Source organism: Hypanus sabinus, chromosome 16 (assembly GCF_030144855.1).
Source record: "Hypanus sabinus isolate sHypSab1 chromosome 16, sHypSab1.hap1, whole genome shotgun sequence".
In the NCBI taxonomy this organism is placed as follows: domain Eukaryota; kingdom Metazoa; phylum Chordata; class Chondrichthyes; order Myliobatiformes; family Dasyatidae; genus Hypanus; species Hypanus sabinus.
Genome location: NC_082721.1, coordinates 76,608,013 through 76,626,480, shown reverse-complemented (window position 1 = coordinate 76,626,480; position 18,468 = coordinate 76,608,013). Strand labels below are relative to the sequence as shown.

At 44.0% G+C, this 18,468-nt stretch overlaps 1 protein-coding gene across 2 annotated transcripts in view; it reads left to right on the top strand.

Moving 5' to 3' along the window:
- The window catches only part of LOC132406460 (protein Niban 2-like), a 174,572-nt gene that overhangs the window by 9,547 nt on the left and 146,557 nt on the right, over nucleotides 1–18,468 (top strand). For both annotated transcript variants that reach the window (XM_059992175.1, XM_059992174.1), the window contains exon 2: nucleotides 11,846–12,287. In XM_059992175.1, coding sequence (XP_059848158.1) covers nucleotides 11,846–12,287 — 442 coding nt within the window. The remainder of the gene's footprint in view (nucleotides 1–11,845; nucleotides 12,288–18,468) is intronic.

Below are 18,468 nucleotides of genomic sequence, written 5' to 3'. Positions count from 1 at the left end.
CACCTGGGTGTTCTACAATGCTTCTGGGACAACGTTCTGTGAACGGATGAGGCAAAAGCTGAACTTTTTGGCAGAAATGCACACCACCAGCTTTGCAGGAAAAGTGGGCACTGCATATCAATACCAAAACCACCTCAACTGTGAAGCATGGTGGAAGGAGCATCATGATTTGGGGCTACTTTGCAATTATTGAGGAAACAATGAGTTCAAAATTGTATCAGGACATTTTACAGGAGAATGTCAGGGTAGCAGTTGTTCACCTGAAGCTTAATAGAAGTTGGATAATGCAATGAAAGACAAGTGTAAACCAACAACAGAATGTTTTAAAAAGAGGAAAATCCATGTATTGGAATGGCCAAGTCAAAGTCCTGACCTTAATCCATTAGAAATGTTGTGGAAGCACCTGAATCAAGCAATTCACACAAGGAAATCCACAAACATCCCAGAGCTGAAGCAGTTTTGTAAGGAGGAATGGCCTCAAATTCCTCCTAGTTGATGTGCAGGACTAATCAACAATTACTGGAAACGTTTGGTTGAAGTTACTGCTGTACAAGGCCACACCAATTACAGAAAGCAAAGGTTCGCATACATTTTCACAATATATACATGTAATATTGGATCATTTTTCTTAATAAATAAATGAACAGGTATAATGTTTATTGTGTTGTTTATTTAATTGGGTTCTCTTTATCTAGCTTTAGGAGTTGCGTGAAGATCTGATCACATTTTAAGTCATATTTATGCAGAAATAAAGAAAATTCTACAGGGTTCACAAACTTTCTAGCACCACTATATGCATCTGTGTGCAAAAGTGAGAGTGCCTAGTGTGTGCTTGTGTGCAGGTACACATGTGTCCCATGAGTGTGCACTGTGTGAATGTGTGTGTAGGAGTGAGCATGCAGGAAGGAATGGCCCTCGTGCACTGAGCGGGAGGGAGCCGCTTGCTCCAGGTGTACTGGTGTGGGCGCGGCTGAATAGGAGTCAGAGTGGCCAGCAGGAGTGTGAGCAGTTGTGGACGTGGGTGGGAGAGAGTGCTGCCCCCTCACCCGCTGAGGACCAGGTGGTTCTGGATGCGCCAGGTGCAGGTCTGATGGTTTACAACAGACAATTACTATTGATTGTGCCTAAGTGATTGTTTGCGATGAGCTCTGCCCACTGGGTTTTATTGGTAACCCCCATGTCGATGAACTTTGCTTGACCAATTTTTATTTCAGTGCTGTTGGTGATATTTAGTGTAGACTTGTCACTCGCTGTCTGTCAGATTGGTGTAATTAGTAGTTGGTCTAGGACCCTGTCATCTGCACCATCTGTTTACTGCCAGGATGATCGTTGGTATTGGACTGAGACCAATACACCTAAACAGTGAATAGTACTAAACAAGTCCACTGTAGACTGTTTTGTTAATAGTAACTGTGAAGATGAGTTATTGTCAAACTATCTTTAATAATTAACGTGGAATCGTTAGTAACACTGGCCCCTCTCTGGCTCTCAGTTGCCACCACATGGTCTCTATAAATTGGTGTCTAAATTGGTTAACTAATTGGTGCCTGACTGCAGTGAACCTTGCATTGAAATTAGGTTTAGGGAAACACAATGCCCTTGAATGAAAAATTCTGCAAGAAGTAGTGGATCCAGCCCAGTCCGTTGCGGGTAAAGCCTTCCCCACCTTTGAGCAGTGTACACGGAGCGCTGTCGCAGGAACGCAGCATCCGTCATTGGGGCCCCCACCGCCCAGTCCCTTCTCAGTGTTGCCATCAGGAAGAAGGTACAGCAGCCTCAATACTCTCACCACCAGGTTCAGAAACAGTTACTACTCCTCAACCATCAGGCATGGACCAGAGGAGATAACGTCACTTTGCCCATCACTGAACTGCTCCCACAACTTATTTACTCTCTCTTTTGAGGACTCTTCATCTCACTCTCTTGATATTTATTACTTATTTATTTATTGTTATTATTTTTGAATTTGCAGTTTGTTGTCTTTTGCAAGTTGGTTGTTTGTCCTGTTGCGGACAGTCTTTCATTGATTCTGTTGTGCTTCTTGTTACTGAATGCCCACGTGAAAATGAACCTCGGGGTCGTATATGGTGACATACATGTAATTCGATAATAAATTCACTTTGAACTGTCTTCACTGGTTAATCTCGGCTCATTGTCTTGGTGTTCATTTATTAATCGTTAGTGGTGCCTTGGCCGCTGATGCAGTGTGGACCTGTTTATTGTGGCTGAGTTCTGGTGCAGTGAGTCTTAACAAGCTGTCAGTGCCTTTGGATCTATAAAGAATGGTTCATATCAGGTTGACCCAGTGGACTTGGTCTGTGGACACTATTTAATATCAGAGTGTGTGCATGGTTAATGTTGCAGTGTATCCCACTGATGGTTAGCATCAGATTGCAGTCACCTGATTTTAACCAAGAAAATAATTAACATCCTCCTAACTGAAGTTAGGGTGAGGCTCTTTTGCTGACTGCCATGACTGTTCTGCTGGTTGAGAGAAGCTAAAGGAAGTAATACTTTCCACTAGACTCTATCTGGTCAGACTGTTGTTGGACTTCATCAGACTATTATTTATTGTCAGACTATGTCTACTAGTTAGTTGGATTGTATTAGAATCAGGTTTATTAGCACCAGCATGTGTCGTGAAATTTGTTAACCTAGCAGCAGCGGTTCAATGCAATACATACTATAGAAGAGTGAAAGTAAAAATAAATAAGTAAATCAGTTAACACACTCAAAATGCTGATGGAATGCAGCAGGCCAGGGAGCATCTATAGGGAGAAGCGCTGTCGACGTTTCGGGCTGAGACCCTTCGTCAGGGCTAACTAATTGTAAATCAATTACAGTATATGTATATTAATAGGTTAAAGATCATGTAAAAACAGAAATAATATATTAAAAAAGGTGAGGTAGTGTTCATGGGTTCAATGGCCATTTAGGAATCGGATAGCAGAGGGGAAGAAGCTGTTCCTGAATCGCTGAGTGTGTGCCTTAAGGGTTCTGTACCCCCTATGTGATGGTAGCAGTGAGAAAAGGGCACACCCTGGGTGCTGGGGGTCTTTAATAATGGACGCTGCCTTTCTGAGACATTGCTCCCTGAAGATGACCTGGGTACTTTGTAGGCTAGTACCTAAGATGGAGCTGACTAAATTTACAACCCTCTGCAGCTTCTTTTGGTCCTGTGCAGTAGCCCCCACCCCACATAACAGACAGTGATGCAGCCTGTCAGAATGCTCTCCACGGTACATCTATAGAAGCTTTTGAGTGTTTTTGTTGACATACCAAATCTCTTCAAACTCCTGATGAAGTATAGTTGCTGTCTTGCCTTCTTTATAGCTGCATTGATATGTTGGGACCAGGTTAGGTCCTCAGAGATCTTAACACCAGGAACTTGAAACTGTTCATTCTCTCCACTTGTAATCCTTCTATGAGGATTGGTATATATTCCTTCTTGAAGTCCACAATCAGCCCTCTAGTCTTACTGACACTGAGTGCAAGGTTGTTGCTGTGACACCACTCCACTAGTTGGCATATTTCACTCCTGTACGCCCTCTCATCTCCATCTGAAATTCTACCAACAATCCTTGTATTGTCAGCAAATTTATAGATGGTATTTGAGCTATGCCTAGCCACATAGTCACAGGTGTAGAGAGAGTAGAGCAGTGAGCACACACCCCTGAGGTACACCAGTGTTGATTGTCGGCGCAGGGGAGATATTATCACCAATCCGCACAGATTGTGGTCTTCTGGTTAGGAAGTCGAGGATCCAATTGCAGAAGGAGGTACAGAGGCCCAGGTTCTGCAACATCTCAATCAGGATTGTGGGATTGATGGTGTTAAATGCTGAGCAATAGTGGATGAACAGCATCCTGACATAGGTATTTGTGTTGTCCAGGTGGTCTAAGGCCGTGTGAAAAGCCATTGAGATTGCATCTGCCATTGACCTATTGTGGTGATAAGCAAATTGCAGTAGGTTGCTGAGGCAGGTGTTCAGCCTAGACATGACCAACTTCTCAAAGCATTTCATCACTATAGATATGAGTACTACTGGGCAATAGTCATTAAGGCAGCTCACATTATGCTTCTTGAGCACTGGTATAATTGTTGCCTTTTTGAAGCAAGTGGGAACTTCCACCCGTAGCAGTGAAAGGTTGAAAATGTCCTTGAATACTGCTGTCAGTTGGTTGGCACAAGTTCAACACTAATCTTAGGAGCAGATGGAATGTGGATACCCCACCCATCGTGCTGGTTCTTTGAAGGAACTGTTCGAGATGTTCCACTCCACTGCTCTATCCCACTGACCTCAGCAAGTGTCTGTTCCACTTCTCTGAAACTTGCAATTGAAAGTACTCAGCTACCTTTCAAGTCACTGTCTTCCAGCGCAGACTGGATTAAAAAGACCCCCCCTTTACCCCCTGCCTTTCACATCTTGTTGTAAACTGTTATTTCTGTTCTACGCTCAGGTTAAAGACTAACTACGAGCTGAAAAGAAATCTAATGTAAGAAGAGCAAGAATGCGCCTCTTGACCCTTGCATCTGCTCTGCTATTCAGTACGATAATGGCAAATCTTGTACCTCACCACCCACCCCCTGCACTAACCTTGGTTCCTTTAATGTACATTGCTGACTCTCGGCCCTTGGGAGAGATGTCTAGATTTATTTAAGTATTTATTTACATACGACGTGCAATAGGCCCTTCCAGTTCTTTAAGCCATGCTGCCCTACAATTTCCCAATTTAATCCCAACCTAATCACCGGACAATTTACAAAGACCACTTTACCTGCCAACTGGTACGTCTTTGGACTGTGGGAGGAAACCGGAACATCCGGAGGAAACCTACACAGTCACGGGGAGAACAGACAAACTCCTTACAGGCAGCAGCGGGAATTGAACTGGGGTTACTGGTACTGTAAAGCGATGTGCTGACCACCATACTACCATGCCACCCCAACTTTCCGCAACAGGAAGAGCCTTTTTTTCTCGTGCTCCTTCTGAATGGACCACCTTTATTTTGAAGGTCCAAATCCTAGTTCTAGACATCCCAATCAATGCAACCATTCATTTCCCATCTGTCTTGTCAGTTCCAGAAGTAGTGTTTTAAATTCACTCGCAGATCAGGTCGGATCTATGGAGAGGAATAAATGATGGTGTTCCTTTATTGGGCCTCCAAGTCTAGGTCCAGAATGTCAACTGTTTATTCATTTCCATAGATGTTGTCTAACCTGCTGAGTACCTCCAGCATTTTGTGTGTGTTATTCAGGTTTCCTGCATCCCAGTTCTTAATATTTTCAACTCCAAAGGTATTGATCAAAGCACAGATCCACCCTCACCAAAGCCACCACCCCCCCCCCCCCCCCCCGTACTCCCACCCTGCCAGGAATTGATCCAATGGATCTTGCATGTAGTGTATTAGAAATATTATAACAATTTCAGCATGGAAACAGGCCATCTTGGCCCTTCTAGTCCATGCCAAACGCTTACTCTCAGTAGTCCCACTGACCTACACTCAGCCCATAACCCTCCTTCCTTTCCTGTCTGTATACCTATCCAATTTTACTTTAAATGACAATACTAAACCTGCCTCTACCACTTCTACTGGAAGCTCATTCCACATAGCTACCACTCTCTGAGTAAAGAAATTCCCCCTCATGTTACCCTTAAAATTTTGCCCCCAACTCTCAACTCATGTCCTCTTGTTTGAATCTCCCCCACTCTCAATGGAAAAAGCCTATCCACATCAACTCTATCTATCCCCCTCATAATTTTAAATACCTCTATCAAGTCCCCCCCTCAACCTTCTATGCTCCAAAGAATAGAGACCTATTCCCTTTCTTCTCTGCACAGTATTCCTGAGGTGGTCTCAGTAAGGAATATTCGCACTTGTAAACAAGGCCTCTTGCAGTGAAGGCCCCTCACGCTGTTTGTTTACTTAATAGCTTGCTGTGTATTGTGTTGACTTCCACTTGAGTCTCTTGGAACACCAGTGTCTTTCAACCTCTCAACGCTTATAGAATACTCTGCTTGTCTGTTTTTGTTACCAAAGTAGATGGTCTCTCAGTCCTGCTGGCCTATATCCTTCTGAAGTGTCTCTGCAACCTCCTTGTGAGCCCAGCTTCACCCAACTTGGATATGTTACTCTTGGTCCCTTTATCCGAGTCATCGATACGGATCGTGAGGAAGTGCAGCCCCAGATCCTGTCCCTGCACCATCCTGCTAGTCGCCACTTCCCGAGACTGGAAGTAACCTGTTTATTCCGACTGCCTGCTGGCTGCCCATCAACCAATCATCAGTCTAGGCTGACATATTAATGCAAACCCTGGTACTCTAATGAATTCTCAAATGGCACCTTTTTGAAGGCCTTATGCAAATACAGTGCTTTCCAGTAAGTTGGGACACGTTGGAAACCACAGGTCATGGCTTGAGGGTGAAATTGAGGTTTAAGGGGAACATGAGGGGAAACTTCTTCACTCAGAGGGTTGTGAGAGTGTGGAACGAGCTCCCAGCACAAGTGGTGCATGTGAGCTCAATTTCAATGTTTAGGAGGAGTTTGGATAGGTACGTGGATAGTAGGAGATGGAAAGCCATGGTCCCGGTACAGATCGACAGGAGTAGGCAACTTGAATAGTTTTTGGCGTGGACTAGATGGGCCAAAGGACCTGTTTCTGTGTTGTACTTCTCTTTGATTCTATGACATCGGGGCCAATACGTTTTGGCCCAATTAAGTAACTGGCCAATTAGCCAAAGCTTAATGTAAATAGTTAAAAAAGATAAAAAAAAAAGACGAACTACTGTGTAACTGAGTAACAGTTTAAGTATTTAATTTTCATTGTAATTTTAAAGATACCTTGAAATTCTTCATAATTCTTTACTTGTTGAAGTAGTGAAATCATATTCTCACCCAACTGTTTCTAGGATCTCTGAGCCTGAATGTTTGAGACCGCAGTGAGCAAAAGTGTTCGAAATTGTCTTACGGCTTATTTCTTGCCAACTCTCAGTGACAAAAGTTGCTGCTTTTTGAACACACACAGACACACACACACACACACACACAACTGACTATTTAAAAACTGTTCATTCAAGGCATGGTGTAGTGTCTGATGGTCACGCAAGTGCACGTGACTGATGCCAGTTAGAAGCAGCCTCCTGCCCCAATAAGTGGCATGGGGTCTTAAACAAACAAAGACAATCCTGGCTATTTTCTCCATTTAGTTTTTGTTCTTTAAGAGTTGTCCCAAATAAACTGCTGCCCTGGTTAATCAATGGCCCAATTAACTGGAATCCACTGAAATTTAGCTACAACCACTTGACTCCCTTTGTCTAATCTAGTTTTAACCTCTGATAAATCAATTTTTTTTTAAACCCATTCTGTTATTTTTGTGTATTCCATTATCATTTCCTAAACAAAAGATTCTAGTAACTTCCCTGTAATTAATGTTGGCCGAACTTCTCCGTTTTGTGTCACCCCTTTCCCGTGGATTCTAGTTGCTGCCTTTCAGGCCTCTACACTGAGCCTTTGGAAGATAACAGCTGTTGCATCCATTGTCTCTGTGATCATCTCTTTAAGACTTTGGTGATGTTCCAGAGGCCTTCAGTCCCATTAATTTATTTTTTTTCCAATTTCCTTCAGCCCCCATTAATTGCAGAACCCCATCGTCTTGATCAGGAAAAGAGATGGCACGTATTTGAATTTTCTGTAAAGGGCCCAAATGTTTCTCATGAGAGAGAACTTCCATTGTTTGAGATGTTTCTTGCTGACGAGCACACGCCAAGTGCGTTGTTAACTCTGGACTGCATTTAAGCAATGTTGAGCTTTGTTGAGCTGATTTAAATTTGTTTTAGGTCGAAACTGTGTTTAGAGTTTAATAGAGTTCAAAGTGACCCAGCGAGCCAGAGAGATTTGGAGCCCAAACTCAACGGTCTGTCGTCTTCTCAATCCAGGTATTCTTCATCAGGAGTGTAGAGCAGAGGAGGTGAAACTTCCATAAAGTGTTCGAGGTTCATTTTATTATGTATGCAGAATAGATCTCTGAGAATTGTCTTCTCCATGTAGCCATAAAATATAGAAAACCATAGTAGTTGAAAGAAAGACATCAATCCTCCTCCCTCACCCTCCAGTTGTAATCCTCCTCGCGCATGAAAAGAACCCCCCCCCCCACGCACACACAAAAACTAACACCCACATGGAGAATCAACAGCAGGAACATCAAACCCCAAACCCCCCCCCCCCCGCCCATCAATAGGCAATAAGAAAAAAAAGCATGGAACTGAAAGAGGCCAATATGAACTACAGTCCAATCCATAATTTTGATCCAATCTCAGAATTTTGGTAACATCTCCGAGAGCATCAGGACCCAGTGGCCCCTCTGAGGGAGGCGACTCAAACCAGCTCCGAGAACTGCTCGCTGTCCCCACATTTGCCTCAATGGTTTAATTGGCAAGAAATGTAGCCGACCATGTCCCCTCACCTCATCTCTGAGCTTCTCCTTGCGTTCGTGCTTGCATTTCTCTCTTGGAGTTTTCTTGGGGACGGCACAGTGCTAGCTCACTCGATCAGACTAGAGGCTAAGTCCCAGGCTCCAACGGTTTGAAAAACAAAATTAATACAAGAAGAATAAGTAGAAGATTAGAAAACCTGAAATGATTGATTTATCTATAAGGTGTCGCCACAGGGATCACTGTTTGCTAGCACCATCTTGAGTGTTCGATTCGGTTGTGAAAATCATTTGGTAGTACTGATGGTGATGAGTAGAATTGGAACCGTGAATCTAATAAGCAGGGAGCACTGAGAATAAGCTCGTGACTGGTTGTTTCTGGTCCTGTTCTGTGTTTTCATCTGTGGGCTTTATGCTACATCACGGAGGGGTTCTCAGGATATCGCCGAGTGTTAATGAGTTTGCTTCAGCCATTTGGTTCTTGAATCAGCTGCCACGTCCCAAATCACTGCAGTTTTGGCAGCACCGTGGTCTCCAATCACTTCCTTCAAAATGGCCTTTTTTTGTACTGATTGTGTCCTCTCTTGCAAGATTTGTGTTTAATTTATGTTTTTATTGCCGCTCATGTGATCCTGCTGCAAGTAAGACTTCCCATTGCACTTGTGCATGTGACCGTAAACTTGACTCTGAGCAGCAGTGTGCTCTGACTGATGAGTGTGGTTACGATGAGCTGGAGAGGAGGAGTCGTACATTTGATAAGGAAACCACTTGAGCATGAAGATAAGAGAGGCATTGGCTCTGAGGCTCCCTGCTCTGTGATCTACATCATATTAACTTACAGTATAGATGAAACTTTGGCCCATTGAGGCTATGACAGTTGGCAGGGTTGTCCTATTATTCCACTGTATTTTCTGGAAATCTATACTGCATGCGCTCCCGTCAAAGCTCCTCGGATTCTACCATTTACCTACACATGAGGGGCCAACTACCCTACCAACTCACACATCTCTGAGGCACGGGAGGTATTGGGTTAGGGCAGGGGTCAGCAACCTTTACCACTGAAAGAGCCGCTTGGACCCGTTTCCCACAGAAAAGAAAACACTGGGAGCCGCAAAACCCGTTTGACATTTAAAATGAAATAACACTGCATACAACGTTTTTTTTGCCTTTATGCTATGTATAAACAAACTATAATGTGTTGCATTTATGAAATTGATGAACTCCTGCAGAGAAAACGAAATTACATTTCTGCATGCAACAAAAACATTTTGAACTCCGAAAAAAAGACGTTGGGTTGAAAGTTACTTTTAAGTAAAATATTCAATGTCTATTTGAGTCCTTCTTGTATTTATGAAAAACGCCGAACTTAAATTTTCCGCCAGCAGCAAACCAAAAATAACGTCAGCCAGCTGTCATCCTGAAAAATGAAAGGACTATTTCACTGAACAATGAAAAAATATGAATATAAGTAAAATAATAGGCAATTAAAATATTTTTCTTCTTGGTTAATGGGATTTCTGCTCCTGGACCTCAGCGCACAGCGTCTGCACATCAGGGCTGTATGATGTCACCTTCATCTTTACACAGGATCGCAAGCTGTCATCTGTGAGGTTTTCAATATCACTCCATTTGTGTTTCTGAGCAAGAACGGCCTTCTGACGGGCAACATCTTCAAGGTCTGCTGTCAAGCATCTAAACTTGGACACCCATATGTCTTTGTCGGCTATGTCGGCCAGTTCCATCTCAAGATCAGGTTGACTCACACCTGCCAATGCAGTCGTATTCAGTAGGGAAGGATCGATGCTTAAGGGAGTGACCGGGAAGGATAATGTGTTTTTTTCCTCTCTGAACTCACAGAAGCGTTTCCCAAACGATGTTTGCATTGCGATGATTGCAGAATGTAAATACTCCGAAATTATCATGTCGTGACCTTGTTTGAACTCTCTCAAATTGGGGAAGTGAGACAAAGTGCCTTTCTGTAAATCTCTGGCAAGCACTGTCAACTTGCGCTCGAATGCCAAAACATCCTCCAACATGTGCAGGGCTGTACGTCCTTTCCCCTGAAGAGCTGTGTTCAGCGTGTTCAGGTGCGCTGTCATGTCTACCATGAAGTGTAGCTTTTCCAGCCACTCTGGCTGTTCCAGCTCAGGAAAGGTGAGCCCTTTGCTGCCCAGGAAAGTTTTCACTTCTTCCAGACACGCGACAAAGCGTTTCAGCACCTTCCGTCTGGACAGCCAGCGATAAAAACACGTTGTAGCGGTGTCAGTAAACTGCAGTCAAAGATAGCTTTATTCGAACTAAACAGCCTTGCTTTTAAGCCTCCCTCAACCCAGCCCCCATGGACGCAGATGCTGCAAAAGACGCGTACTCACAAACCCCCGTAGGCTATCTCCCTTAGCCGGAATGCTGGCTAATTGTGAGCCGTTTCGGATGTGGCAGGAAATGTGTCGCTACACTTAGGTTGTACAAGATCACCATAATTACATTTCAAAAGCTAACAAACTAACATAAAATACATTTTAATTAAATACTGACCAATTATTTCCCAAAGCCACAGGGAGCCGCAGCACAGAGGTGAAAGAGCCACAAATGGCTTGGGAGCCGCAGGTTGCCGACCCCCGGGTTAGGGGATTAGCCTCCATCTGTAGAGCTGTGTGGGTACACCTCTACCAGTGACATGACTGTGTGCCAGCTCGTGTTTAACTGCAGCCATCGCTTGGTTCTATACACCCTAATATTATTGACTGACAAAAATCTACCAATGGCTACAGATTTTTGAGAAACAATTCATTTGCACAGCCTTACTTATTGCCCATTACATTGCTGGTGTTTAGGACAACAGTGCAGGTCCTCCATCTTTGTTGGTGTTCAGGGCTTCCTTCATCATGTTGGAAGCTTCTTTTCTGTTTTCATTTCTGTCTTCCAGGTGGAGACTCAGTTACGCTGTGCGCTCAGCTGTAGAAGGATTTTTCATTGCTGATTCTGTAACCATTTTATTTGACCAGTCAGGGTTGATATCCCCGAGCTGAACCCCTGGAGTTGGCGGACTGCTGGACCGCCCTTAGTCTGGCCTCTACTGTTTGGCATGGGTGACCCAACCAAGAGTCAAAGAATAAAGTCCTGCCTCCAGCCAACATAGCTCTCTTGGTCATTGGGGCAAACAAGCCTCCAAACCCTACGAGAAGGTTGTGGTCCTCTTGGAGGGTTTCTCCTACCCCCATCCCTCGATTCTGGTTCAGCTATCAAAGGAAGTAAGTTCACACTAACAATTAGTTCTCTAATCACCTTAAACTTCAGTTGAGCCTCTAGCTCAGTGTAGCTATGGTTCCTGTGATTAATTCACTGAGAAGCAAGTTACTATTAGGATCCTCTATACTTTCAGTCACCTAAATATTATTGTTTTATCTTTCTATAGAAGACCAGGAGAACGAAAGAGGCTGATCCATCTGAGAGCGAAGGAAGTGATGAAGATGAAGACAGTGCGGCTCCAGTGAAAGGCCGTGAATTGGAGGGACAGGGGCCTAGTGAAGCACAGAATGAGGCGGAAACCGCCACTGATTGCGGGAGTGAGGACAGTGATACTGAAGGGAGCCCCGTCAAGTCGCCCGATACGGAAGGTCACTCGGCTGAAGATGTCAGAGAGGAGATGTCCACTGAGGAGCAGCTTGAAGCATCTCCGGCCGTGGGGCAGGGCACCTCACCCGACCCAGTTGGTGAGTCCGAGACCATCACTGAAGCTGAGCCGAGAAGTGAGTCCGAAGTGCGTCTCTGCCCAGGTAGCACGGGGGAAGCTGGCTCGTCTGACGGACCTATCTCCATGGAGAAGAGCTGTGGTGAAGAGCCTGGTGTCCAGCAAGGTAACTGAGACTCATTGAGTTGTGTGGTAGAGAAACATCACACCTATCTGTACTACTCCCACTTGCCTGCAGTAACTCCATATCTTTCTGTACCCTAGTCATTCAGGTACCTGACCAGATGCTTTTTAAATATTGTAGGAACTGTTCCTGCCTCCATCACCTCCTCTGGTAGGTCATTCCAGGGACTAACTGCTCTTTGAGAAAAATGTACCCCAGAGATGCCCTTTAAATTTCCTCCTCTTCAGCTTAAACCTATCTCCCCTAATTTTAAACACCCCTATCACGGGAAACAGTTTCCCAATCTACACCTCTCATAATCTTATACATACCTCTATCGTGTCACCTGTCAGCCTCCCTCACTCATCGGAAAACAGACCTAGTCTATCCAGTCTCTCCTTAGAATTCAGGCCTTCCGATATATCCTACTCCTTGTGAATCTTATATTGATCACCCTTCGAGCCGTGATACCCAGCAATTCCCCAGTCTAATCCTAGCCTAATCATAGGACTACTTACAATGACCAACTAGTATGTCTTGGAGGAAAGTAGAGCACCTGGAAGAAATTCACATGGCCAAGGGGAGAACGTACAAACTCCTTACAGGCAGCGGTGGGAATTGAACCTGGGTTGCCTGGACTGCAGAGTGCTACGCTACCGTGCCACTCTAATCTACACCCTTTCTAGTTTAATGCCATCCGTCCTGTCGTGAGGTGACCAGAACTGCACACAATGCTGCTAGTGCAGCCTAACAGATGTTTTGTTCAACTATAACATACATCGCAACTCTTGTACTCAACCCCTCGGCTAGTCAAAGTAATCTTCCTCGCTACTGTCTGTGTTACTACTTTCAGGGATCAGTGTACCTGTATCCCAGGTTTTCTCCATTTAACAAAACTCCCCAGGCCCTGCCATTTCACTGTTGAAATCCTGCTTTGGTTTAATTTTCCAAAGTGTATCATTTTGCACTTGACTGAGTTAAATATCATTTGCCATTCCTTTGCCCACTTTCCAGTTGATCTCTTGTAACTTAAGCCAATCTTCTGTGTACCTGTACCAAGTTCTCTCCACTTAACAAAACTTCCCCACTGAGTCGGGGAGAAGATGGTAGGGTAAGAGGAATGGAACATGTGGTTGAGGAGAAAGGGAGCGCACTTAAGATTTAAGACATGTAAGTTAGGCAGGGATCCTGATAATTAATAAGGTAATCAGGATGGTGCTTAAAAAGAGATTTAGGAGAGCTAGAAGTGGACGTGAGAAATTTTTGGAGAGCAAGGTTAAGGAACACCCCTAGGTGTTCCACTTATACATGAAGAACAGGAGAATGACTCGAGTGAGGATAGGACACTTGGATAATGGGGGAAACATGGTGTAGGAGGGAGGGCATAAGATTTTTGAATCATTGGGTCCTTTTCCAGGGAGGGTGGGACCTGTACATGAGGGACCTGAACCAGAATGCCAAAACAGTTAGTGGAGAGATTGTGGAGGCAGATATTGGTAAGACCTTAGACAAAGTTAGGAATCAAAAGGTTGAGCGTGGTGCGACAAACGATGTTGAATCATTGTGGATAGAGCTAAGGAACTGCAAGGGTACACAGACCCTGATGGGAGTTGTATACAGATCTCCAAACGGTAATAAGGATATTGCCTACAAATTACAATGGGAGATAGAAAATGCATGCCAAAAGGACAATGTTGCAATAGTCATGGGGTATTTCAATATGTGGTTAGATCTGGAAAGTCAGGTTGGTACTGGATTACAGGAGGGAGAATTTCTAGAGTGCCTACTAGATGGCTTTTTAGAGCAGCTTGTGGTTGAGCCCACTGGAGGGTCATCTATTCTGGATTTGCTGTGCAATGAACCAGAATTGTTAGAGAGCTTAAGGTAAGAGAACCCTTAGGGGCCAGTGGCCACAATACGATCAAATTTTCCCTGAAATTTGAGAAGGACAAGCTAAAGTCAGATGTATCGGTATTACAGTGGAGTAAAAAGAATTACAGAGCCACGAGAGAGGAGTTGGCCAGAATTGATTGGAAAAGAACACTGGCAGGGATAATGGCAGAGCAATGGCTGGAATTTCCGGAAACAATTTGGAAGATGCAGGATATATACATCCCAAAGAGGAAGAAGTGTTCCAGAGGAAAGATGACATAACCATGGCTGACAAGAGAAGTCAAAGCCAAAGAGAGGACATGTAATAGAGCAGCTATGCTCAACTTTTTTGCCCTGGAGGAACCCTTGAAATAATTTTCATGTCTTGGAACCCCTGTATAAAAATTATTATATCTAGAGCTCATGGTCCGTTAGTGTGATCAGTAAGTCGTAGATATAATAATCCAAAAATAATTGTCAGTGCTCTTTTGAGTAGAGAATGAATTTTTAGCTAACCTCTCTTAGAAAAAACCCCAAATAGTTAGGCTTAGCTTACGTTTCTTTAAATTGCTCTTTCTTTCTCTTTCATAACTTTCTACTGACTGTGACTTCATTTTCAAAAGCTTTAATCAGGTTTTGAGATTCCAATAGTCGTTTAGAATAGTCAGCACTTTTACGTGTCATACGGCTGTGATTTATAGCTAAGTGTCTTCAATTTTGCTGGAGCCATTGTTACATTTGTAAATTGTATGCTACAGAGTATGCAGAATGGAATAGGACAACTTGGATCCATAAGACCATAAGACATAGGAGCAGAAGTAGGCCATTTGGCCCATCGAGTCTGCTCCGCCATTTAATCTTGGGCTGATCCAACTCTTCCACTCATCCCCACTTCCCTGCTTTCACTCCACACCCTTTGATGTCCTGGCCAATCAAGAACCTACCTATCTCTGCCTTAAATGCACCCAATTACCTGGCCTCCACAGCCACTCGTGGCAACAAATTCCACAGATTTACGACCCTCTGACTAAATTAATTTCTCCGCATCTCAGTCCCAAAAGGATGTCCTTCGATCCTGAAGTTGTGCCCTCATGTCCTAGAATCCCCTGCCATGGGAAATAACTTTGCCATATCTAATCTGTTCAGGCCTGTCAACATACAGAATGTTTCTCTGAGATGCCCCCTCATTCTCCTGAACTTCAGGGAATACAACCCAAGAGCTGCCAGAAGTTCATCATACGGTAACACTTCCATTCCTGGAATCCTTCTTGTGAATCTTCTCTGAGCCCTCGCCAATGTCAGTATATCCTTTCTAAAATAAGGAGCCCAAAACTGCACACAATACCTCAAATGTAGTCTCAATATTGAGGCTTATAGCGCCTCAACGTCACATCCCTGCTCTTATATTCTGTACCTCTAGAAATCAGTGCCAGCATTGCATTCGCCTTCTTCATAACCAACTCAACCTGGAGGTTAACCACTAGGGTATCCTGCACAAGGACTCCCAAGTCCCTTTTCACTTCTGTATTTTGAATTCAAGTTCAAGTTGCTTTTATTGTCATTTCGACCATAAACTGCTGGTACAGTACACAGTAAAAACGAAACAATGTTCTTCCAGGACCCTGGTGCTACATGAAACAACACAAACTACACTAGACTATGTGAGACAGCACAAGGCCACACTAGACTATGTAAAACAACATAAAAACTGCACTACACCACAGACCTGCACAGGACTACATAAAGTGCACAAAACAGTGCAGGGCAGTACAATAATTAATAAACAAGACAATAGGCACAGTAGAGGACAAATTACAATGTCAGTCTAGACTTTTGAGTATTGAGGAGTTTGATGGCTTGGGGGAAGAAACTGTTGCATAGTCTGGTCATGAGAGCCTGAATGCTTCAGTACCTTTTGCCAGATGGCAGGAGGGAGAAGAGTTTGTGTGAGGGGTGTGTGGGGTCCTTCACAATGCTGTTAGCTTTGTCTCCCCACCTAAATAACAGTCTGCCCGTTTACTTCTTCCACCAAAGTGCATGACCATACACTTTCCAACATTGTATTGCATTTGCCACTTCTTTGCCCATTCCCCTAAACTATCTAAGTCTTTCGCAGGCTGTCTATTTCCTCAACACTACCTGCCCCTCCACCTATCTTTGTATCATTGGCAAATTTAGCCACAAATCCATTAATACCATAGTCCAAATCATTGATGTACATCGTAAAAATCACCGGTCCCAACACCGACCCCTGTGGAACTCCATTGGTAACCAGCAGCCAGCCAGAATAGGATCCCTTTATTCCCACTCTCTGTTTTCTGCCGACCAGCGAGTGCTCCACCCATGTTAGTAACTTCCCTGTAATTCCATGGGCTCTTATCTTGGTAAGCAGCCTCATGTACGGCAACTTGTCAAAGGCCTTCTGAAAATCCAAGTACACCACGTCTACTGCATCTCCTTTGTCTACTCTGCTTGTAATTTCCTCAAAGAATTGCAGTAGGTTTGTCAGACGGGATTTTCCTTTCAGGAAACCATGCTGGTTTTGGCCTACCTTGTCATGTGCCTCCAGGTATTCCGTAATCTCATCCCTAACAATCGATTCCAACAACTTCCCAACCACTGATGTCAGGCTAACAAGTCTATAGTTTCCTTTCTGCTGCCTCCTACTCTTCTTAAATAGTGGAGTAACATTTGCAATTTTCCAGTCATCCGGTACAATGACAGAGGCTATCGATTCTTGAAAGATCATTCTTAATGTCTTCGCAATCTCTCCAGCTACTTCCTTCAGAACCCGAGGGTGCATTGCATCAAGTCCAGGAGATTTATCCACCCTCAGACTATTAATCTTCCTGAGTACCTTCTCAGTCATAATTTTCACTGAACAAACTTCACTTCCCTGACACTCTTCAATGTCCGATATACTGCAGACATCTTCCACTGTAAAGATTGATGCAAATTATACATTCAGTTCCTCTGCCATCTCTTCATCTGTCATTACAATATCTCCAGTGTCATTTTGTACTGGTCCTATATCTACCCTCGACTCTCTTTTAACCTTTATGTACTTAAAGAAGCCTTTAGTATCTTGTTTGATATTAGTCGCCAGTTTCCTCTCGTAATTCATCGTTTCCTTCTTAATGACCACTTTACTTTCCTCTCCAAGTTTTTAAAAGCTCCCCAAATCTCTATCTTCCCACTAACTCTGGTTTCCTTGTATTTATGCCCTCACTTTTGCTTTTGCTTTTACTTTGACTCTGAGTTCACTTGTCAGCCACAGTAGTGTCCTTCTTCCCTTTGAAAATTTCTTCCTATTTGGAATATATCCGTCTTTTACTTCCCTCATTTTCACAGGAACTCGCACCCCTATTTCAACTGGTCCAGACACCAGCTCACAATCCATAATGACCTTATGTAAGGGCACCATTTCTGTCCCTTTGCTTATTCCTTTCACAGCTACCATTCTCGTCTTGCGACCAAAATCTAGTACCTTACTGCTGATCAACGACAGCTCAGCCCCCGTGTCTGTCCAGATCCATACTGGAACTGGTGTGTCTCCCTCCCTCACAGACAGGGTTCCATTTGACAGACAAGTCTCAGACCCTTCTCGTACTCTGTCTACCCGGGGCTCTCTTGTCGATTTACTGATTACCACAGCACATCCAAAAGGGACTGCTGCTTTCCCTCTTCCTGTCTCTTTCCACGGAGCAAAGCACCTAGATGCAATATGCCCCCCCTTTGAACAATTAAAACAGGTCAAGCCCAGAAATCTCTGGCCGTCTGGCCTTTCCCCCTCAACCTTACCACTAGCTCCTGGCGGGACCTCTGCCTCAGCTGGCAGACTTTCTCGATCATTCCCACGGTCTCTCTGGGAACTTTTATTTGAGGAAAACTTTGTCTTGTGGGTTAGGGCATATTCATCTGCGAACCTAGCAAATTCTGAGATGGACTTATTCGGCTTCTCATTCAAATACATCCGGATATCCTCCGAAACACAACCTTTAAATTCCTCAATCAGAATTAACTCCCTGAGATGCCAATAATCCTCCCCCACTATCTCTGCTGTGCACCAACGGTCCAAGAGCACACCTTCTCATAGGCAAACTCGGTATACATCTGATTCCACCCTTTCTTTAAATTTCTAAACTTTTGTCTATACGCTTCAGGTACTAACTCGTAACTCCGGAGAATGGCCACCTTTACTTTGTCATAACTCTCTTCCTCCATGGCCAACGCTGTATATGCCCGCTGTGCCTTCCCTTTTAACACACTTTGTAACAGCGCCACCCACTGTTCTCTGGGCCACTTCTGATTC